This window comes from the organism of the source record quoted next, unplaced genomic scaffold (assembly GCF_019419815.1).
Source record: "Pyrus x bretschneideri cultivar Hongxiangsu unplaced genomic scaffold, Pyrus_bretschneideri_v1 Contig5, whole genome shotgun sequence".
NCBI classification, from domain to species: Eukaryota; Viridiplantae; Streptophyta; class Magnoliopsida; order Rosales; family Rosaceae; genus Pyrus; species Pyrus x bretschneideri.
Window position 1 is genome coordinate 8,628,703 of NW_025999787.1, and position 21,986 is coordinate 8,650,688.

The following is a 21,986-nucleotide window of genomic DNA, read 5'->3' on the forward strand; positions in this document are numbered from 1 at the left end:
GTCTTTTGAAAATCTGAGATGCCCTTGAAAACTACCCTCCAAACGCTTGAGACACAATGGATATAAAGCTTAGAGTTCGTTTCAAGTTTTGATCTCTATGGTGGACTGATGTGACAATTATGTTTGTTTCTTTTGAAGATGAAATATAGTTTTTTTTTTTTTATTATTTATTTTTTTATTTTTTTAAGAAGCGATTACGTTTGTGGGTTAAAGTGTTGAATGTTAAGGAGAGGAGGAGGATCAATTGGGATCAAACTTGCATTAAAATACATAGACATTGTCACTTTCTGTCAATATAGTAAAGTGTCATCTGCAAATGAAACATAGTTGAAGGGCGATGGAAAAGTAGGAAAAGAACAACTAGCCCAATGAGGTAGTAGAAGGCCACCCCGAGCTTAAACTAATAAGGGTGCCCACATATCGGTCAAGTTATTTTACCAGCCAAGCCCATACAACAAACCAATCGGCATGTAAAATAAGCCCAACTCCCCATTAATATTTTTCTTTTTTCAAAAAAAAAAGAAAAAAAAAAAAAAAACAAACAAACAAGTTTGCAACATTTTAAACTACTCTTTGGGAAACGCTACTCTAATTTGAGCTGAAAAAGTGAACTGGTTACTCAGATTAACGAGTCTAACTTACATGATTGTTTTTACTTTATGGCTACGTTTTTTTTTTCAAAACATCAATTAACTGATAAATAAGACATCACTTTCAATTTATTGTGTCTCGAGTTTAAACTTTCCTTTCTCGCTTCGTTAGTAATTAAAACAGTAATATCCCTTACAACTTTTTTTGGTTTGACAAAATTACTCAAGGAAAAGAAAAAAAAAAAAAAAAAAACTTTTTTTGGGGTTTCTTAGCTATGAAGTGTTTAAGATTTCTAAACTATTATGCATAAAACAAACATACAACGAGATAAAATTGTTACACAATGTGATAAGTACACATTATTCTACAGATTATGTATATATTATATCCGGATCTCACTGTTTGGAGTTCATGAAACAGAAAATCTGTATCACTCAAATTGGATTCAATGGTTTTCATGAACTCATTATGCTGACCATCTCACACAATCAAGGATCCGAATCTCTCTTTCTCTCAATTGTACGGTTCAAATTTCCTAGTTCTTAAACTCTAGACGGTAGTGTCGCGGGAGGATCCAAATTCATAAAAAACGCATGGTGACTTCTAAAATTAGAAATATTTCTGCTCTTTTATCAAAATGCTTCAACTTACGTGCAATCCTTGTACGTTGACAAGTGCATTCGACTAAAACCATGACGTTCAGAACGTACAACCCCACTCAGCAATCGATTCACAAATTTTACGCGACAAAAAACACAAACTATAGCTCCTCCTCTTCTGTAAACATTCCCATACTACAAGATCCACACAGACTCTCTCTCTCTCTCCCCCCCCCCCCCCTCCCCCCTGCAAATCCACAAACAGAAGCTTCTGCTGTGCCACATTCTTCTCTGCTTATCGGGTCCTCCTATCGAAGCCCCGACCCAGGCACCATGGCCGCCGCTAACGCCCCCATGACCATGAAAGAGGCCCTCACGGTAATGCCACCTTCATCTCGATCCTAATTTCATCGAACCGTTTCTGGGGTTTCCTCATTTGATCCAATGCTTCATCGGATCGATCCAGATCCTTTAGAAAACTGCATTTTCACTCTGTTTCCCAGTGACCCATTTGCGAATTATGTATTATTTGTGCAATTTTCTGTATTTTTTTGTTGTTGGATTTTTGGCATTGTGTTTGAGTGATCGAGTGCGATAATGTGATTGTTGATTTGTATTTTGTGTGGTTTTTCAGTTGCCTAGTATTGGGATCAATCCCCAATTCATTACGTTTACGCATGTGACAATGGAATCGGATAAGTACATTTGTGTGAGGGAGACATCACCGCAGAATAGCGTCGTTATCATCGATATGAACATGCCCATGCAGCCGTTGCGTCGACCCATTACCGCCGACTCGGCTTTGATGAATCCCAATTCCAGAATTCTTGCTCTAAAAGGTAAAATTTGAATACTTGAAATCAATGTATCGATGCAATTCCAATGTGTAGTAATGCAATTTCAGCTTGAGTTACCACTGTGAACGTATATCGCAACCGTGTCATTGCTATTCACGTGCACCATTTGTTGATTGTCAGAAATGATTGGTTGCTGCATATATGAAGGATTATGTGAAATTTATTTCTGTGGAATTCAAACTGACACTTTTTGTGTTGAGTTGTTTAATTTATTTGCTTAATTATTTGTTGTGGTGATTGCCTTGCTGATCGACGGCTGAATTTAATGTGTAGCTCAAGTCCAAGGAACGACTCAGGACCATTTACAAATATTTAACATTGAAATGAAAGCAAAGATGAAATCACATCAAATGCCTGAGCAGGTGATGATCTTGCCCTTTTTTGGCATTCACAACGTTGAATGTGATCTTGTGAACGTTTAAAATCTTTTATTATGGATTTGATTTGGTAACTGGTTTTAATCCTAATGTTTCTGTTTGCTCATTGTTTTGTTCTTTGTAGGTTGTCTTTTGGAAGTGGATCACTCCAAAGATGCTAGGTCTGGTCACTCAAACCTCAGTATATCATTGGTTAATTGAAGGCAAGTCGTCTTTACATATCCTTGAATCTGGTTTCTTTTATTTTGTTTTCTTCTCATCATCTCATCTCTCCACATGAGCTTTTTTATTCTTATATTTTTTGCACATGTTTTATATATATTTTACTTTTAGGTGATTCCGAGCCTACAAAGGTCTTTGAGCGGACAGCTAATTTGGCAAACAATCAAATAATCAACTACCGTTGTGATCCTTCGGAAAAGTGGTTGGTCTTAATTGGAATTGCTCCTGGTTCAGCAGAGGTAAGTGATTATCTTGTTTCCCTTTTTTGCCTTTGTACTGCTTTTGTCTCTGTAATCCCGTCGACGAATTCTCAAAATTTGAAGTGTGTGAACTGGCGCCTCTATAATTGTAGATAACCGTATGAAAATAATTTTTTCATTAGATGGTTAATATGTTTGGAAGAGTGTTCAAAATGTTGTGCTGTTTTCAATTCATCGGAACCGGGATTAGATAAGATGTTCTTGTTGCACTCATTATACTTCAGCATTTTATCCTTTTTATTTTTACTAATACTTGGGGTATGTGATTATTTTATGGAAACGAAGATTTTTATCATTTCATTTATTTACTTTTATTTCATTAATTATAATTTAACGACTGGAACTAATTATGGTTTACCAGATTTAATGACATCTTTAACAGTTAAACATATTTCTTCTGCCAAAATGATTGCAGAGGCCACAACTTGTCAAAGGAAATATGCAACTTTTTTCTGTGGAACAGAAACGTAGTCAGGCTCTTGAAGCACATGCTGCATCGTTTGCCACATTTAAAGTGCGGTGCCATACTTCTTTCTCAGTTTCTCTTGGCTTAAAGATATGCAGTTTACTACTGTGCTATATTTAATCTTTACTAACTTTTCTGTTACATGCAGGTTCCAGGGAATGAGCATCCTTCAATTCTTATTTGTTTTGCCTCAAAGTCCTCCAATGCTGGACAGGTTACATCAAAGATGCATGTAATTGAGCTTGGTGCCCAGCCAGGTACACTGCTTCTTCACCGGATTCCTTTTAAAATATATGAGAATATATCACTGCACATCACACAGATCTAACATTTATTGTTGGCTAACTTTTCTATATATTCTGTGTCATAATCCTTTTGTAGTCTTATGCATCTGTGACATGCTTTACTCTGATTTAGGATTCATTTCTGGAACTAATTTACTGTGAATTGTCATCAGGAAAACCATCATATACTAAGAAGCAAGCAGATTTATTCTTTCCTCCAGATTTTGCTGACGACTTTCCAGTATCAATGCAGGTCTTACTTTTGGCTGTTATTACTTTGATTTATCCCATATATTTTACCTATCAATCAAACTACATTCTTTTTTTTTCTCTTCTTGATTTCAGATATCGGAAAAGTATGGGTTGATATATGTTATCACAAAGCTTGGACTTTTATTTGTATATGACCTAGAGACAGCAACTGCAGTTTATAGAAATCGAATCAGTCCAGATCCTATATTTTTGACAGCTGAAGCTTCAACTGTTGGGGGTTTTTATGCAATCAATAGGCGAGGCCAGGTCTTACTTGCCACTATAAATGAACAAACAATTGTACCATTTGTTAGTGGTCAGGTATGCTTTTGAATCGTTTTGTGCTTGTGACTACTGGAGAAAAGTAAGTGTTGGGTCTTTAATTTATTGTTTGGGGATTTTGCAGTTAAACAATTTGGGGCTTGCAGTGAGTCTTGCGAAAAGAGGAAACCTTCCTGGTGCTGAGGACCTGGTAATGATTGCAGTTGGTTTTTGTCATAACTTTCTGAAATTGGCACGTTTATCTTAGTTGTTGTCAATACTTCTTGCGGTGTTGAAGAAGGAAATCAGTATATAATGATAGTGTGGGTGTTTTTTTTTTATGGTGCGTGTCTTTCCCTCTTATGCTGAGTATGTAGTGATATGTAGAAACTGGATCGTCCTTATATTCACACTGGCACAATTGTTTTCTGTTTGTACTTTGGTGACGTCTTGAAACTACAATATATGGTTGTCGTGTTCAGGTTGTCCAGCGGTTCCAAGAATTGTTTTCTCAGACAAAGTATAAGGAGGCTGCAGAGCTTGCCGCGGAATCTCCAATGGGAATACTGCGTACTCCTGATACTGTTGCTAAATTTCAGGTATAGCATTCTGATATTTTATTCATGTGTCAGTTTATAAACTTTATATACATATATATTCTTCATAGTTTTGTGCTTCTCAGTGTCAACTTTAGATGACCTTGGATACATTGTGCTTCCTTTACAAGACTATATAGTATGTAATCTTTGTATCAGGATCTAACTTACACACGTTATTTATTCTTTGCAGAGTGTTCCTGTGCAAGCTGGGCAAACCCCACCTCTATTGCAGTATTTTGGAACTCTTTTAACTAAAGGAAAACTCAATGCTTATGAATCATTAGAACTGTCACGTTTAGTTGTAAATCAGAACAAAAAGAATCTTTTGGAGAATTGGCTAGCAGAGGACAAGCTAGAATGTAGTGAAGAGCTTGGAGATCTTGTGAAGGTCTGAAACAAATCTTAGCTAACCTAAAAAGATAAAGGAGAGAATCATGTTAGACAGCTCTTCAACTTTTACTCAACAATGGCGTTGTTGAGTTTGCTGCCGTTTGATTTTCTTCCGAGTTATACTGTCATACTAATATTATGAAACATATATACAATGCAGACAGTGGATAATGACCTTGCTTTGAAAATATACATCAAAGCTCGAGCAACGCCCAAAGTTGTTGCAGCATTTGCTGAGAGAAGGGAATTTGACAAGATTTTGATATACTCAAAGCAGGTTACACAACTTTACTTTTCTTTGAACTATCTTAATGACATACAATTGTTCAAATTCTCTCATTTTGAACAGCAATATTATCTTTGCTGAAAACTGTTATTGTGTCAGTTTTGGTATTATGATTATAAATAACATGGGCCCTGGCTCTTACTGGATTTTTATCTTATTATGATTTTTAAATTGTCAGGTTGGATATACACCTGATTATTTGTTCCTTCTCCAAACAATTTTGCGGGCAGATCCCCAGGTACATGCATTTATCTTGAAAGTTTGAGGCACTTTTCTCTTTACAACGGTTTTGTAACTATATACTTTGCTCTTCTTACAAGTTGAGCTAAATTGTCTGACATTGAAACAACTTCAACCATCTTGATGGCAGGGGGCTGTTAATTTTGCTCTAATGATGTCTCAAATGGAGGGAGGTTGCCCCATTGACTACAATACCATCACCGATCTGTTCCTTCAGGTTTGAATTGAATATATGCTTTTATGTTGTGTCAACAATTTTTGGTTGGAATATGTTCTTCATTTTGTTGTTTTTCTGAAGAGTATGAGTTTTGGGACTTCTTATCTGTGTATTTTCTCTTATTTTTCAGAGGAACTTGATCCGTGAAGCAACAGCCTTTTTGTTGGATGTGCTGAAGCCGAATCTACCTGAGCATGGATTCCTTCAGACAAAGGTTCATAATCCCTTTCTCTAAATTTTGGTTTCTTTTCCCCTACCTTGTCTTCTTTTTTTTTTTTTTCTCTCTCTCTCTCTCAAAAACAAAACTAAAAGTACAACTAGAGTTGGTATCTTCACATATCTACTCCATATTATGTTTCGTTTAGGTTTTGGAAATCAATCTTGTGACTTTTCCAAATGTTGCGGATGCTATATTGGCCAATGGTATGTTCAGCCATTATGATCGCCCACGCATTGGTCAACTTTGTGAAAAAGCTGGTTTGTATTTGCGTGCCCTACAGGTACAGTACTACTTGGATTCTGATAAATATTCATTTAAAAATGATAATTTGTTTCCTGACTAATAGTATGTCTAATGTGCAGCACTACACTGAGTTGCCTGATATCAAACGTGTCATTGTGAACACACATGCAATTGACCCTCAGGTTGGCACTTAGATGTCCTTATAACTTGATCATATGTGGAATAGTATATATCTAACTACAATGTGTATTTTAGGCTCTTGTTGAGTTCTTTGGAACTCTTTCTGTAGAATGGGCTCTTGAGTGCATGAAAGATCTTCTGCTGGTCAATCTTAGGGGCAATCTTCAGATTATTGTACAGGTAAAGTGCTTTTACATATATATATATAAATTTTACCAGTTATTGCTCTTTCATCGTTTATAAAGTTGGGGCTTACCTGATCATTATTGTACAGACTGCCAAAGAGTATTGCGAGCAATTAGGTGTAGATAAGTGTATAAAATTGTTTGAGCAGTTCAAGTCCTATGAGGGGCTGTACTTCTTCCTAGGCGCATATTTGAGCTCCAGGTATCAGTTTCTTTAAGTGGAAGAGAAGTTTATAGATGACATTCATTTGCTCCGCAAGTTTTGTGGGATTCTTTTTCCTTTGTCCCTTTCATTTATTCATCATTTCTGAACAGCGAGGATCCTGATATTCATTTCAAGTACATTGAAGCAGCTGCAAAAACTGGACAGATTAAGGAGGTGGAGCGTGTGACACGGGAATCAAATTTTTATGACCCTGAAAAGGCTAAGAACTTTTTAATGGAAGCAAAGCTTCCAGATGCACGTCCTCTAATTAATGTCTGTGATCGTTTTGGCTTTGTTCCAGATCTCACCCATTATCTGTATATGAACAATATGCTTCGTTACATTGAAGGTTATGTCCAAAAGGTATTTGTACTTGGAGGCTTTATATCAACTTTTTTCTTTCTTTCCAATTGCGGGTTTCCTGTTAAATTGCTTATGCTTTGTCAATGTTATTATTCAAATTGAGAATCGACCGTTATAGATCTTATTTGACTTGATAGGTCAATCCAGGAAATGCTCCTTTAGTTGTAGGGCAGCTACTGGATGATGAATGTCCTGAAGATTTCATTAAAGGTCTTATTCTATCAGTTCGTTCTCTTCTACCGGTTGAGCCCCTTGTCGAGGAATGTGAAAAGAGGTGTAGTGATCTCTTTATGACCCCGTTTTCCCTTCATCACTCACATTAGTTGCTTATTGTTTCTGTGATTACTATTTGCAGGAATCGTCTTCGCTTGCTCACTCAATTTTTGGAGCATCTTGTGAGTGAGGGAAGCCAAGACGTACATGTCCACAATGCTCTGGGTAAAATCATCATAGATAGCGGCAACAATCCTGAGCATTTTCTCACAACTAACCCATACTATGATTCTCGCGTTGTGGGTAAATATTGTGAGAAAAGGGATCCTACCCTTGCTGTTGTTGCATACCGTAGAGGGCAATGTGACGATGAGCTCATTAATGTTACAAATAAAAATTCCTTGTTCAAACTCCAGGCCAGGTTTGTGTGTTTCTGTTTGGCAGTTAGATGTTATTGGATCATGATTGTATGTAGCTCTCTTATGCTATTTACTTGATATATGTATGTCAGATACGTCGTGGAAAGAATGGATGATGACCTCTGGGCTAAGGTCCTTGATCCTGAAAATGAATATAAAAGGCAACTAATTGATCAAGTTGTATCTACTGCCTTGCCTGAAAGCAAGAGTCCTGAGCAAGTTTCGGCAACTGTTAAAGCATTTATGACTGCAGACCTTCCACACGAGTTGATTGAACTTCTTGAAAAGATAGTGCTGCAAAATTCTGCTTTTAGTGGGAACTTCAATCTGCAGAATCTGTTGATTCTGACTGCCATCAAAGCTGATCCATCCAGAGTCATGGACTATATCAATAGATTAGACAACTTTGATGGACCTGCAGTTGGAGTAATGGCTGTAGAAGCTCAATTGTATGAAGAAGCATTTGCAATCTTCAAGAAGTTCAATTTGAATGTTGATGCTGTGAATGTCCTGTTGGATAACATTCAGAGCATTGACCGAGCTGTAGAGTTTGCATTCCGGGTTGAAGAAGATGCTGTTTGGAGCCAGGTGGCCAAGGCTCAATTGCGAGAGGGATTAGTGAGTGATGCCATTGAATCATTCATCCGTGCAGATGATGCCACCCACTTTTTGGATGTCATACGTGCTTCTGAGGATGCAGATGTATATCATGACTTGGTAAGGTACCTTCTGATGGTTAGGCAGAAGACCAAGGAGCCGAAGGTTGACAGTGAACTTATTTATGCATATGCTAAGATTGATCGGCTTGGTGATATTGAAGAATTCATTCTTATGCCAAATGTTGCCAATCTCCAAAATGTTGGGGATCGCTTGTTTGATGAGGCCCTATACGAAGCAGCCAAGATCATATTTGCATTCATTTCTAACTGGGGTAAACTAGCATGCACTCTTGTGAAGCTAAATCAGTTTCAAGGTGCCGTTGATGCAGCTCGGAAAGCTAACAGCTCAAAAACTTGGAAGTTTGTTTGCTTTGCATGCGTTGATGCTGAGGAATTCCGCTTAGCTCAGATTTGTGGACTTAACATCATCATTCAGGTAGCATTTACTATTTTCTATGTATGTTAATTTTGCATGTCTTCCCGAAGTTTCATCTGCTGCTTTTGTTTATTAACATGTTTCCCCAAATGGGAGGTGTATTCTTTGAATAAGTTTTTGTTAAGTTGTAAGCACTGCAGATTGTAAGCACCATAGGGCACAATTAATTGGTTGGTCAATTATATTTTTGATTATTCCTTACTCGTGCATGTTTTATTTTTAGGTGGATGATTTGGAAGAGGTCTGTGAGTATTACCAGAACAGGGGATGCTTTAATGAGCTCATTAGTCTCATGGAGAGCGGGCTAGGGTTGGAGCGTGCACATATGGGCATCTTTACGGAATTAGGAGTTTTATATGCAAGATACCGTCCTGAGAAGCTTATGGAACACATTAAACTGTTCTCTACCCGTCTCAACATTCCCAAGCTTATACGAGCTTGCGATGAACAGCAGCACTGGAAAGAATTAACATACTTATATATCCAATATGATGAGTTTGATAATGCTGCAACTACCATAATGAACCACTCCCCAGAAGCGTGGGACCACATGCAATTCAAGGATGTTATTGTCAAAGTTGCAAGTGTTGAACTCTACTATAGGGCTGTGCACTTCTACTTAGAAGAACATGCTGATGTTATTAATGATGTTCTTAATGTGATTGCACTTCGTGTCGACCACACCAGAGTGGTGGATATAATGAGAAAGGTTTGCTTCTCTCTCATGATGTTATTTATACTGGTCTCTGCTGCCAAATTTCTCTTCTGGCAGGGTTTGGAAAGAGTTATTTTGTGCTTACATTTTCAATCCCTTTGAGTTTCAGGCTGGTCACATCCGTCTCATAAAGCCGTACATGATTGCAGTTCAGAGCAACAATGTAACTGCTGTAAATGAAGCTCTAAATGAAATATACATAGAGGAGGAAGACTATGATAGGCTTCGTGAATCAATAGATTTGCACGACAGCTTTGATCAGATCGGCCTTGCTCAAAAGGTGAGGTTGAAGTTTCTCATACATGGGAAGTCTTTGATTGAGGCTTGTACTTATTATTTGTCATTGATGCAAATGAGCAGCTTGAGAAACATGAGCTTCTGGAGATGAGACGTGTTGCTGCATACATTTACAAGAAAGCGGGTAGATGGAAGCAATCCATTGCACTGTCAAAGAAAGACAACCATTACAAAGATTGCATGGAGACATGCTCGCAGTCTGGTGATCATGAACTTTCGGAGGAACTGCTTATCTATTTCATTAAGCAGGTCTGTGTTCTGTCTATGCACTAGTTAAGGAGTGCTCATGTATACCAAATAAAGCAAGGATTTATCTGCTTAAACATACACATTTATTCTTTCCCTCTTCCCACCTCATGAACTAAAGAAGGCGGTTCAGTCCATGCTTCTTTCCCTTTCTCTTTGTGAAGTATTGTTTTTTATGTGGTTTTGTAATCATATTCTTCTGTAATGTATATGCAGGGAAAGAAAGAGTGTTTTGCTGCATGCCTATTTGTTTGTTATGATATGATCCGGCCAGATGTTGCTCTCGAGCTTGCGTGGATGAACAATATAATTGATTTTGCCTTACCATACCTTCTGCAGGTAATGCTTTTATTGGTGTTGTCCTTTGTCCATTAGTTACCTTTAATTGTTCCTCACTTACCCAACCTTCTCTTTCTCTCTAGTTTATTCGAGAGTACACAGGAAAGGTTGATGAACTTATTAAAGACAAAATCGAAGCTCAAAATGAGGTGAAAGCCAAAGAGAAAGAGGAGAAGGAATTGGTTGCTCAGCAGGTATTTCTGTTTTGCTTTATCCTTGTGTCATTAAGAGCCTTTCTTTTAAATTTTCTGTCGTCAAGAAATGTATAATTCTTGAAAGATGATTGTTTTTTTGGATCTGCAGAATATGTATGCTCAGTTGCTGCCTGCCTTGCCTGCACCACCGGGAATGGGAGGTTATGCTCCACCACCAATGCCGCCAATGGGAGGGATGGGGATGCCGCCAATGCCACCATTTGGAATGCCGCAAATGGGCCCCTCTTACTAAATTTTGACGTGGATTGAGGTTTTATGAGCGCTCTAACAACTCCTACTGGTTGAAACTAGTATGTCGGGAACTTCTGTCTGGCTGAAGGCAATTCGTTTTCAATGAAGGGTTGAGCCAGTACAACATCTTTGTTTGCTGCGGGTTTATGGTGACGTTTATAGAAATTCTTTTTAATTTACAGTATCAAATTCTTTTTTGCTTGGCTGTTTGAGAGATGTAGGATGGAAACACTCTTACTACCTGTATAGGAAATTTTGTTGAACTTGTTCTTGTTAGTGTCAAGAAACTTTTCATTGGTCTATTTTTTGTACTAACATTTCCCACTTGGTGAGTAAGACGTTTCTTTCCATTGCTCTTCAAGATTGTCCTCCCGACCCCCGGGGCCCCTTAAATCTTAAGGGCACAAGCAAAAGTATTTAGTATATAGATATGTAGGGAAGGATTCGTGACACTACTTTTTTTTTTAAATATTTTTTATACACCTTTTTGCGGGGCCTTTGTAATATATTTCAATGATCCGAAAAATCTATCTTTTAGGTCTTGCCTCAAACAAGGACGGATCCACATAGGGACCAGGGAGGTCCTAGGACCCGTCGGCAATCCTAAATCGTTGCTATAAATTTTCCGAGGACCCCTCGTACTCAATCATGAGGTCTGTGTAGGTTGCAGTGGCTGTCTTCTTCTTGGAGAAGATGACCGCGCACGGGGAAGAAAGAAATAGGGACCCTTCCTGCCTCTCTCCTCCTTGCTTCTGCCATGGTCTCATTCATCGGTGCCACCCACTTCTCCTCCAACCTTTCTGTGTCGTCTGGTGAGGGCAGTACATAAGCCCAAACTTTCCCAAATTATTTCAACCATCTTAGTAATTTTTCTTATGGGTGAAGTTTCTTTCATAAGGTTAGTAAGATGGATATGATCTGTCATGGGTTGGTGAAATTTGGTGGTGGAGCTACCATGGCTTCGGGAGAATGGGGAGGGAGGCGGTTAGTGGAGGTATGGCAGCTTTATTTTTAGTGAGAGAGAAGGTGAATGTTTGGAAACTAGTAAAAGAGAAAAATGGTGTGTTTGGTTAGAAAGATAGTGGGAGTTTGGGGAGAGTTTTATTTGACCGGTGTTTTAATTTGCTATCCACACACCCCTTTTTACTTCATACACACCCTCTTAATTTGCGGCCGTCAGATCAACTGAATTAAAAAAGATCAAATGACAGAAATAAATAAAGGGTGTGTGAGACGCAAAAAGGGGTGTGTGAATAGCACACCCCTTTAAATTTAGTGGTTCATATTAGATAATCAATAACTTAGGTACTCCCTAGTAACTTATGAAACCTCGTAATGGACGCTTGAATTATGATTTTATAATTTGTAATATTGTTTTGCATATGTTTTTTAAATGAAATGTATTATATTAAAATTTTCAATGTTATTTTTGTCTATAAATTTTTTGACCTTTATAATTGGGACCCTCCGAGTTTAAAATCCTGGATCCGCCACTGGCCTCAAAGATCATGGGTATGTTTTTGGGTTCCAAAAGCACCCTAAGTGCTTTTCTAAGATTCACTTGCATTTTTACTGATGATGGGTTCCAAAAATATTTTCACAAAAAACACTTTCGGCTATTCTAAAAACACTCCCAAACGAGCCTTTAGTTCACATTAAACTTGAGAAGTTTGATGTTTCGATTCTGAGAGTTCGATCTTTAATTATAACTAGCTCATTGTGTGACTAAAAACGTTTTGGGCTTTGTGATTTGGGCCTTTTTGTTGTTATTTTGAATCGCCGTCTTTGAGAGTGTTACTGCTCACTCTCCTACTGGTATAAAAACCCCAATAACCCTCAACCCTCATCCCGTTCCCTTTCTCTCTCTACACGCTCCTATCCGATCTCTCTCTTTCTCTCTCTACAATCTTCTACCACTCCTACTTCCTGCTTTCTTTCTCTACAAGATGTCGAGTGCCGCCGATCCCGAGCACAGAGAAGACGAGGAAGCCCCACTCGCCGGCGACGACGAGGACACCGGAGCTCAGGTCGCTCCGATCGTCCGGCTCGAGGAGGTCGCCGTCACCACCGGCGAAGAAGAGGAGGACGCCATCCTCGATCTGTAAGTATCTCTCCCCCGATTTATTTTTCGTCCGATTCTAGGGTTTTTCGCTTTTTTCACCGATCTGCAAGAACATAGCTAGGGTTTGATTGGTTCGATTAGCGTACTCAACACTGTTAAATCCTTATTAATCTCTCTGCTGTGTTTGTGTAATTAGGAAGGCGAAGCTTTACCGATTTGATAAAGACGGTAACCAGTGGAAAGAGCGAGGTGCTGGCACTGTCAAGTTTCTCAAGCACAAAAAGACGGGCAAGGTCCGCCTTGTCATGCGCCAGTCCAAAACCCTAAAGATCTGCGCCAATCATCTCGGTTAGTCTCCCACAGTCCATGTGTTCCTGAACGTACAATTTTTATTATTTGTTAAGATTTTGTGGGTTTAGGGTTTTGAATTTATTTTGCTTGTGCTCTATGGTATTTTTAAAGTTCTACCGAAGATGACGGTCCAGGAGCACGCCGGCAATGAGAAGTCTTGTGTTTGGCACGCGACTGATTTTGCTGACGGGAAATTGAAGGAGGAGCTTTTCTGCATTAGATTCGCCTCAATTGAAAGTGAGTTTATTAGTTTGATCGACTTGATTTTTTCGTAAATAATTTTATTGAGCTTGCTTGCTGATAGATGCTAGTTTACCCGATAGATTCTGTTACTTTTATGCATGTGTGTATATATATATATATGTTATGTATTTGTATATATCTAAGTCTGTTCTATGCTTTCATATGCAATCTAAGTCTGTTTCTGTGCTAGTATATTTGACATTTTGAACCCATGAAGTACCCAAATTTAATAACTTTTCATTCTATACCTTTGTTGGAGTTTAATAAGTATATTGTTTAAAGAGAGTTGTAATTGACATTACAATTTAATTTAAACTTGTTTGTGATGACTGGTGTGAATAAAATCAACCACATATCTGTGTGTCTTCGTGATATATGTTATTTGATGATGTACGTTGTGTTGTTTATTTTATGCATAAGCTGTTCCTAGAGAGTGTGATTCCCTCCAGTAAGTAACTGGTCTGCAACCAACATTTTAACTTTGAAAAGATGTACTAGGTGGACATCTGTATATGTTACAACATGTCTTGTTCTTTTTATTGGAGGTTAAAAATTTATGCCTAACCCTTTGTAGTTTGTATGGAATTTGTTTGTTTTGTTTTTCTCTTAGGTGAGTAATTTTCTGATTGGGTTAATCATGTTTGTGCTATGGTCACGTTGCTGAAGTCAACATGTTCGAAATCTGTTCTGCTTTTTCTGTTGAAAGTAAAGGGAATGGTAGCACTTACTAAGATTAAAACCTATAGAGACATGGTGTATTAAGAATTTATTACCCCTTTGCTTATAGAGCGTAAATTTTGACCTTTTCCAATCTTTACCTGCATGTTGGAACTTTTCTAAGAATTTATACCTTTTTATCTTCTTGGCATTAATGTTGCCTGCAAGTGCTAAATGTGTTTATAGCATATCTTGGTACAAGATCCCGAGCATCATCATGAAAGTTGCTTATTGATGTTTGGTTGTTTGTTGGCTGTATCAGATAACAAATTGTTCATGGAGAAGTTTCAAGAAGTTGCCGAATCCCAGAGTCCAGAAGAAGAAAGCAAAGAAGCTACTGAAGCTGCTGGGCTCCTCGATAAATTGAGTGTTGGGGAGAAGTCTGAGGCAGAGGCACCTGCTGCAACCAAGAGTGACAGAGTAAAAGAAGCAGAAGCACCTGCTGAGGAGAAAGCAGAAGAAAAGGCACCAGATGTCAAGGGGAAGAAGAAAGATGATTAAGAGTGAAGGTTGATGGTATTTTGCAATGGGTCTGGTTTGGTCTACCTGGTGTCGTTGTCGTCGTCAAAAGTCGGGTTAGAAACTTAGACTTTCAGGACATGTTTGAAGGTTGAAGGGTTGTGTGTTATTCTCAGTACCGTTTTGTTGTAACAGAGTTTCCCCCATCCTATTTGATTACTTGGGAGTAAGTTACAGGTCCGTGAAAATTACTTGATATAAGCCGAGGACCGTTTGTTTGGATATAATTCCTTGATTTGGTTTTAGGGTCTTTTGAGTTTTATTTATGGGCAAGTATGTGTGGGGCTCCATTGGAATCACATTGTGAGTCAGAAGCATTTCAGGCAGTCTCTTTTGGTACACGGTTGCTCGTTTGAATTTAGTTTCTTTTGCGTGGGAGTAAAGGAGCGTGCGAAAATCACTCCGCAATCTTGTTTAAGTTAAAGGTAAAAGATGTACAACTACTAATTACGATGAAAACTTATCCAGTCCAATTGTTTGGTGGATTAGTTGGAGTTTGGTAAGTCTTGTTACGAGATTTGAAAGTGGAACTGCAGGGTGGCTCCTAAGTTCCTCAGTTTGAGGACCCGTGGGGCAATTTTTTAGATGAACTCTAAGATTATTCTTACGTCAGTTAAGCTATCAATTTAAATAATTCATGTCGTACAGAAATAAAATACTAATTGATAAACAAAAGGATAGAAATATAAGAAGAGGGAAGAAGGTTTCACATCACGTCATATGGATATATAATAAAATAATAAATGCCTCATCTATTTTACCTCATTTTTTGGGAAGAGTACACGTTTTAACAAGGCAAATGGCCACATCAACTATGAAAGTACAAATTTGTTTCAAGAAATCGGCTAATCCTTTGGAGATGATCTAATAATGCTGCAACTTCAATTTCATAAGTGCAGTTTCCAAATCCCTTGCTTCCTGCAGTTTCATAAGTGCAATTTTATATGGTAAAAGGGCTACGAAATTTCAAATGTGAATGGTAAGTGCAAAACTAGTAGGCATAGCCTTAGAAGTTAAAGTTTCACTAATCTCATGAGAAAAGCTTGCAATTTTTGTTACAGTCCTTACGAATTTAAGCAATTTCACAGCTCTTAAATTATTAATTGTAACTGCATATCCTTTCTTTTTTAATTTTTTTTCCTTCTAATGGCAATAAATTTTCAGATATTTCAAAGATTAGGGAATTAAAGGATGTCCCGTGTATTAATGGACGTTTAGGAAATGACTTGGGGATTAATCCAAAAGAATAAAAATGAAATGGCTTGGGAACCAAGGTATATTACGAAAATATTTACTGTCAATTACAATTAATTTATAACGGTCAAGAAAAAACAAATAAATACGATTCAATTTAACAATCTTATTACGTTATACATTAAGTATTGATACATATACAAATTATTTCTTTCTACCATACCAAAAATCATATTAATATTTAAAATAACAAAATTATTTTCTTCTCCTTTAGTTTAGCACTCACTGAATTACCATACATAACCCCAAATGAGTCTCTTCCCCCTTCCCCAAGAAACCCACCAACTTATTTCACCTCCAAAACAAACCTGTCTATAAATCCTTCTTACTCTTCTTCCTCCTCCCAACAGCCACAAAGATCCAATCCTTTCTCCCATTTTTGTACGATCAACACTTTATTTGATCAACAAAACACAGAACCTGAATCCCAAACCCCACTTTCGAGCTCTCCAATTTCCGCCATGGCCACCAGCATTGACTCCCTAGACTCTTCAAAACCTGCCAACAACTGCATCGGTTGCCCTCCCCAAAACAGTGCTGCCACCATCCACGACTCCTCCCACCCTCCCTCCGCCATCGCCTCAGCTGACTCCACTCTCGGCCGCCACTTAGCACGCCGCCTGGTGGAGATCGGGGTGGGGGACGTGTTCTCTGTCCCCGGGGATTTTAACCTAACCCTACTAGACCATCTCATTGCTGAACCGGGGCTCACCAACATCGGCTGCTGCAATGAACTCAATGCCGGTTACGCCGCTGATGGGTACGCCCGGGCCCGTGGCGTCGGGGCGTGCGTTGTCACGTTTACTGTGGGTGGGCTTAGTGTTCTCAATGCCATTGCTGGAGCGTACAGTGAGAACCTTCCTGTTATTTGTGTTGTTGGAGGGCCTAACACAAATGATTATGGCACGAACAGAATTCTTCACCACACCATTGGCTTGCCGGATTTCAGCCAAGAACTCAGATGCTTCCAGACTGTCACTTGCTATCAAGTAAACCCGCAACTGTTTGATTTGCCCATTTTCGTTTTAAACGATGTGATATTTTAAACTACTCTAATTTATGAGGAAGACATTCAAACTTTTCGGTGTGACGAGAGGGCATATACTGCCTCGAGTCTTGACCAACTGATCCAACCCACATCTATATTTGGCTTGCATATTTATTTCTTGAATCTAACGAAATTGATTTTTCACGGGGATTTTTTTCCTTATTTAACGAAAATTTTTATAGAATGACCAAATTAATTGATGGTGGACAAACTCAGAACCAATTCTAGCGATTTTAAATCTCATTAAGCAAATGAAGAGTTATGACAATTTCACATACTATTTTTAGGCTAAGCCTATAAAATATTTGTGCTTTGAACTATTTTGGAATTGGATTTATTATAGTATAATATTGTTGTGTTATTTTATTTTTTTGGGAAAATTTGGACTTGGGTTATTTTTCTAATGGTATTAAGTATTAATTCTTGTTTATTTTATTTGCTGTGGCAGGCTGTGGTGAACAACTTGGACGATGCACATGAACAGATTGACACAGCCATTTCTACCGCTCTCAAAGAAAGCAAGCCTGTATACATTAGCATCAACTGCAACTTGCCTGCCATTCCACATCCAACTTTTAGCAGAGAGCCCATTAAATTTTGCATCTCACCTAGGTAACTTATTTGTTTATTGAGCTTCATGGTTTTTATGAGTTCGGTTGCCGTATATCAAACATGTTATGCTGTAGACTGTCAATTATGTATATCAGACATGTTTGATTGACAGTCTGACAACATAAATTTTTTCTCTTTCTTTATACTTTGAGATGTAGTTTTATGACAATTTGATTATTTCATGGTACAGAATGACCAACAAGATGGGGCTAGACGCCGCTGTGGAGGCAGCAGCTGCCTTCTTGAAGAAGGCAGTGAAGCCAGTTGTGGTTGGCGGACCCAAGCTCCGAGTGGCAAAGGCTCATGAAGCCTTTGTTGAATTTGCAGATGCCAGTGGCTATGCTGTTTCTATGATGCCATCAGCCAAAGGGCATTTCCCTGAAACACATCCTCGCTACATCGGGACATACTGGGGAGCAGTCGGCACTGCCTACTGCGGTGAGATTGTGGAGTCTGCTGATGCATACGTGTTCGCCGGTCCAATCTTCAATGACTACAGCTCGGTTGGCTACTCTCTCCTTCTCAAAAAGGAGAAGGCAATCATTGTGAAGCCCGATAGCGTGGTGGTTGGCAATGGCCCTTCTTTCGGTTGTGTCCTAATGAAGGACTTTCTTCAGGCACTTGCGAAGAGGGTCACCAAAAACACAACCGCTTACGAAAACTACGCCAGAATCTACGTCTCAAATGGCCAGCCTCCCAAATGTCAGCCTAATGAGCCTCTAAGAGTGAACATTCTGTTCCAGCACATTCAGAAAATGCTTTCAGCTGACACCGCAGTTATTGCTGAGACCGGTGATTCTTGGTTCAACTGCCTGAAACTGAAACTGCCGGAAGGATGTGGGTGAGCATGCAACAAAAACCCTATATATGTGATTTGAGGATTTTTATTTTCTGTCTCATTAGAGAGAAAAAGTTGGTGTTGTAGGTATGAGTTCCAGATGCAGTATGGCTCAATCGGGTGGTCTGTTGGTGCAACTCTTGGCTATGCAGAGTCTGTTCCAAAGAAGCGCATCATTGCTTGCATCGGTGATGGGAGCTTCCAGGTTCAAATGCTTCAACCGGCGTTGATTAAACTTGATATTTTAGAGAAAAGTTGTTGATTCGTCTCAATATGTAAAAATTTTCCTGGATGGCAGGTGACTGCACAAGATGTGTCAACGATGATCCGATGCAATCAAAAAAGCATCATCTTCCTCATAAACAATGGAGGATACACCATAGAAGTTGAAATCCATGATGGGCCTTACAATGTGATCAAGAACTGGAACTACACCGGTTTGGTGGATGCAATCCATAACGGTGAAGGAAAATGCTGGACAACAAAGGTTTGTGATCGATATAAAAGCACGGGTGAATAAGGCAGCTGCTATTCTCACTCTCAGATTAGGAGTGGATGACAAACTGAGAGCGCGAATAGCATTGGACTTGCTTTGTTAGACTATGTTGAGCTGGAGAAGTAATTCTGACCTAATGTATGTGTTTTTTCCTTTCTTTTTCGGTCTCAGGTTCGTACCGAGGAGGAGCTAACGGAAGCGATTGCAACAGCAACTGGGGAAAAGAAAGACTGCTTGTGCTTCGTTGAAGTGATTGTTCACAAGGATGACACAAGCAAAGAGCTGCTTGAATGGGGATCCAGGGTCTCTTCTGCCAATAGCCGCCTGCCAAATCCTCAATAAAAAAGCCATTCTTTAGAATGATCACAAAAAATCCAAATTAGAATAAGATCTTAGTACTTTAGTAGATTGAATTATTTTATTTAAATTAGACTAAGAGCAAAATTATATCCTAGAATTGTGTTTCTAGATTAGTTTCTACTCGTGAAGGAATATCAAAATTTATGAATTTTCTCATTTACTTGGAATTATTTCTGCTTCACTCAAATCATTTCCTGTGTTTTGGAACCTTTATTTAATAAACGAGCTCAATTAGAGGGTGAACCTTGGCGCAACGAAAAAATTGTTCTTTTGTGACAGAAAGGTCATGCTTCGAGTCGTGGAAACAACCTATTTGCAAAGTAAGAGTAAGACTACGTTGGCTTGGGGTCGTCCTTTTTAATAAACGAGATCAATTGCCATGGACCAAAGGGGAAAAAATTAAGTTCCATATTATTATCAAACACAAATATTGGTGTGCTAAACATTTGTAGGGCACAATTCCAAGTTTGTACACAGTGCCAAGTTTTTTTAGTAGTGTTAATTATGTTTATAAATTGCAGGATACATAGCTAGATTTAAGCCGTGAGTTTGTTGTACACCTTGAAATGTGTTGCTTTCGTGACACCAAAAGCTTGTTGTAATGTGGTCAACCCAATTAACATACCAATCCATTAACCGACCTGGATATTATTAATATGCCTAAAAAACAGCCTGTATGATTGATCTGTTCTTATTTTTGTTTATTTTATGTGGGCAGTCATAGCAGGGTAAAAGACTTAGGTGTCATCGAGTATATACGAGTCGCACTAATGGAACATGTGATGAGTGCTATAAGATAATGAAGAAAACTTGAATTAGACTTCCTAATTAGGTGATTATTTGCTCAGTTGATTTCAACAAGCGTATTTACATGTTATTGATTATCGACATATCGTTCATATTATTGATAGTATCAATACTTCGGTTACATAGTCATCATATATGCTCATGTCGACAAGTTTGTAACCCTAAATTTTTCTCCACTAGTTGCATGCAAGGATCTCCTCGTTGAGGGAAGACTGAGCTATGACTCTGTACAAGCTATTGCTAGAACTGTTTAAGTAGGGGAGTCAAATTTGATTTTTCTGTTTCCCTTAATTTGGGGCATGTATGTCCGCCAAATAAATTCTCCACCTACTGACTACTACCTAGTTTCTCAGTCTCCTCTACCATCTTTGACCAATAAAAATCTCCTCTACCTTCGCTCTTCTGCTTAAAAGCATTTTACATGGCATGAATTCATCGTCATCGTATTGCTTGTACTAATAATACAATATAATGTCATGTAGATAGAAACTTACACCTATCATTGTGTTATTGAAAAAGAACGCCATGTAAAGTCATTCTCCACATCAATACACTTGTTCGGATTTGAGCCTTGAACAAGTTGTTTATCTATGACCCCCCTAATAAGGTTCCCTTACCTGTAGGGTACTTTGATCAAGGGCAATATAGGGTATGGGGTCCCCTAGAAATTAAAGTTGTATTTGAAATGGACATGCGCTAAGATCAGTGAGAAGAAGAATATATTATAAACCCTTTTAAAAGATTTAAAGATTATGCCCATGCCAAGTAATTACACCTCAAGTCTCTAGTAGGTGTCAACCTTAGTGATTTACTGTTCATCACCATGATAATACAGTTGTGGCAATGAACAAAATTTGCCACCTAAGTTAGACGCGAATTGTGCTAGTTGGTTAGAACAATATGTTCGTTTTTTATATTATAAATTAGAATAATTTAAACTATGGTCTTGTCATAAACCATGATGTCCAAATAAATATTATTATATTACTATAATATAAATGCGAGGTGTTCTCATGTGGCGAATGTATTACCAGATAATTGCATGATGTAAATAGCCTCTCAATAGGAATGATACAGCCAGTCACCACTCATATACCACAACTATCCTGCAAGATTTGTCATGCCACGAAGAATTTCCTGATAAATGTGACCCTCAAACAGAAATATGACACCCCCACTCCATTTTATTTTTACCTCTTTTTTTTTTTTTTTTTTCCTCTTCAGGAAGGACATGAAAAATAAAGCAAGAAATAGGGGAAGATCTGAACCTGGTAGGCTGTAAATATCAAGGCTTTTACTTTTTCTTTAATTTTCGACTGTCAGCATATATCCTTCTCTGTTGCTCTCACTTCTCCTTCATTTTTTTTTTTTTTTGGCTTTCGGTTTGCTTCACAAGCAAAGAATAGACAATTGGCATTCAAATTTGTAATAATCTCACGAAGGATTATTATATCAATCGGCATGTCAACCGACCTATATATATGCTAGTTAAGATTTACCTAATGATTTCAACATCCCAGCCTGAGGCTACCTGGACAACAAACACTTGTCCGAGAAGTTGGTTAATGAGCATTAAGTTGTTAGTTAGCAATCAATCATGTACCGTTCGCTA

General features: G+C 38.3%; 3 protein-coding genes across 3 annotated transcripts; all 3 read left to right on the plus strand.

The window, feature by feature from the left end:
- Window positions 1–1,411: 1,411 nt before the first annotated feature.
- On the plus strand, window positions 1,412–11,422 carry LOC103945130 (clathrin heavy chain 2). Its single transcript, XM_048569302.1, has 30 exons — window positions 1,412–1,568; window positions 1,825–2,029; window positions 2,321–2,409; window positions 2,549–2,627; window positions 2,758–2,885; window positions 3,322–3,420; window positions 3,521–3,629; window positions 3,830–3,909; window positions 4,002–4,229; window positions 4,315–4,380; window positions 4,652–4,768; window positions 4,959–5,156; window positions 5,319–5,435; window positions 5,623–5,682; window positions 5,815–5,901; window positions 6,032–6,115; window positions 6,267–6,401; window positions 6,484–6,546; window positions 6,620–6,724; window positions 6,819–6,931; window positions 7,045–7,297; window positions 7,435–7,571; window positions 7,653–7,931; window positions 8,022–9,024; window positions 9,248–9,733; window positions 9,849–10,019; window positions 10,100–10,285; window positions 10,499–10,621; window positions 10,705–10,815; window positions 10,925–11,422. The coding sequence occupies exons 1-30, from the start codon at window positions 1,524–1,526 to the stop codon at window positions 11,066–11,068; spliced, it is 5,100 nt and encodes a 1,699-aa protein (XP_048425259.1). The 5' UTR covers window positions 1,412–1,523; the 3' UTR covers window positions 11,069–11,422.
- Window positions 11,423–12,900: 1,478 nt separating this feature from the next.
- On the plus strand, window positions 12,901–15,285 carry LOC103945140 (ran-binding protein 1 homolog b-like). Its single transcript, XM_009355668.3, has 4 exons — window positions 12,901–13,168; window positions 13,326–13,477; window positions 13,592–13,717; window positions 14,703–15,285. The coding sequence occupies exons 1-4, from the start codon at window positions 13,014–13,016 to the stop codon at window positions 14,939–14,941; spliced, it is 672 nt and encodes a 223-aa protein (XP_009353943.2). The 5' UTR covers window positions 12,901–13,013; the 3' UTR covers window positions 14,942–15,285.
- A 1,250-nt stretch (window positions 15,286–16,535) lies between these two features.
- Window positions 16,536–19,723, plus strand: LOC103948850 (pyruvate decarboxylase 1-like). The gene is made up of 6 exons (XM_048569463.1): window positions 16,536–17,202; window positions 17,710–17,873; window positions 18,064–18,714; window positions 18,799–18,916; window positions 19,010–19,198; window positions 19,379–19,723. The coding sequence occupies exons 1-6, from the start codon at window positions 16,675–16,677 to the stop codon at window positions 19,547–19,549; spliced, it is 1,821 nt and encodes a 606-aa protein (XP_048425420.1). The 5' UTR covers window positions 16,536–16,674; the 3' UTR covers window positions 19,550–19,723.
- Window positions 19,724–21,986: the final 2,263 nt, after the last annotated feature.

Excerpts from the sequence above, each read along its gene's own strand:
- LOC103945130 (XM_048569302.1), top strand. The coding sequence starts at position 1,524 with ATGGCCGCCGCTAACGCCCCCATGACCATGAAAGAGGCCCTCACG. Across the intron at positions 10,020-10,099 it reads AGATCGGCCTTGCTCAAAAG|CTTGAGAAACATGAGCTTCT; the intron begins GTGAGGTTGAAG and ends GCAAATGAGCAG. Across the intron at positions 10,622-10,704 it reads CCTTACCATACCTTCTGCAG|TTTATTCGAGAGTACACAGG; the intron begins GTAATGCTTTTA and ends CTTTCTCTCTAG.
- LOC103945140 (XM_009355668.3), top strand. The coding sequence starts at position 13,014 with ATGTCGAGTGCCGCCGATCCCGAGCACAGAGAAGACGAGGAAGCCCCA. Across the intron at positions 13,169-13,325 it reads GAGGACGCCATCCTCGATCT|GAAGGCGAAGCTTTACCGAT; the intron begins GTAAGTATCTCT and ends TTGTGTAATTAG. Across the intron at positions 13,478-13,591 it reads GATCTGCGCCAATCATCTCG|TTCTACCGAAGATGACGGTC; the intron begins GTTAGTCTCCCA and ends GTATTTTTAAAG.
- LOC103948850 (XM_048569463.1), top strand. The coding sequence starts at position 16,675 with ATGGCCACCAGCATTGACTCCCTAGACTCTTCAAAACCTGCCAACAAC. Across the intron at positions 17,874-18,063 it reads AAATTTTGCATCTCACCTAG|AATGACCAACAAGATGGGGC; the intron begins GTAACTTATTTG and ends TTCATGGTACAG. Across the intron at positions 19,199-19,378 it reads GAAAATGCTGGACAACAAAG|GTTCGTACCGAGGAGGAGCT; the intron begins GTTTGTGATCGA and ends TTTCGGTCTCAG.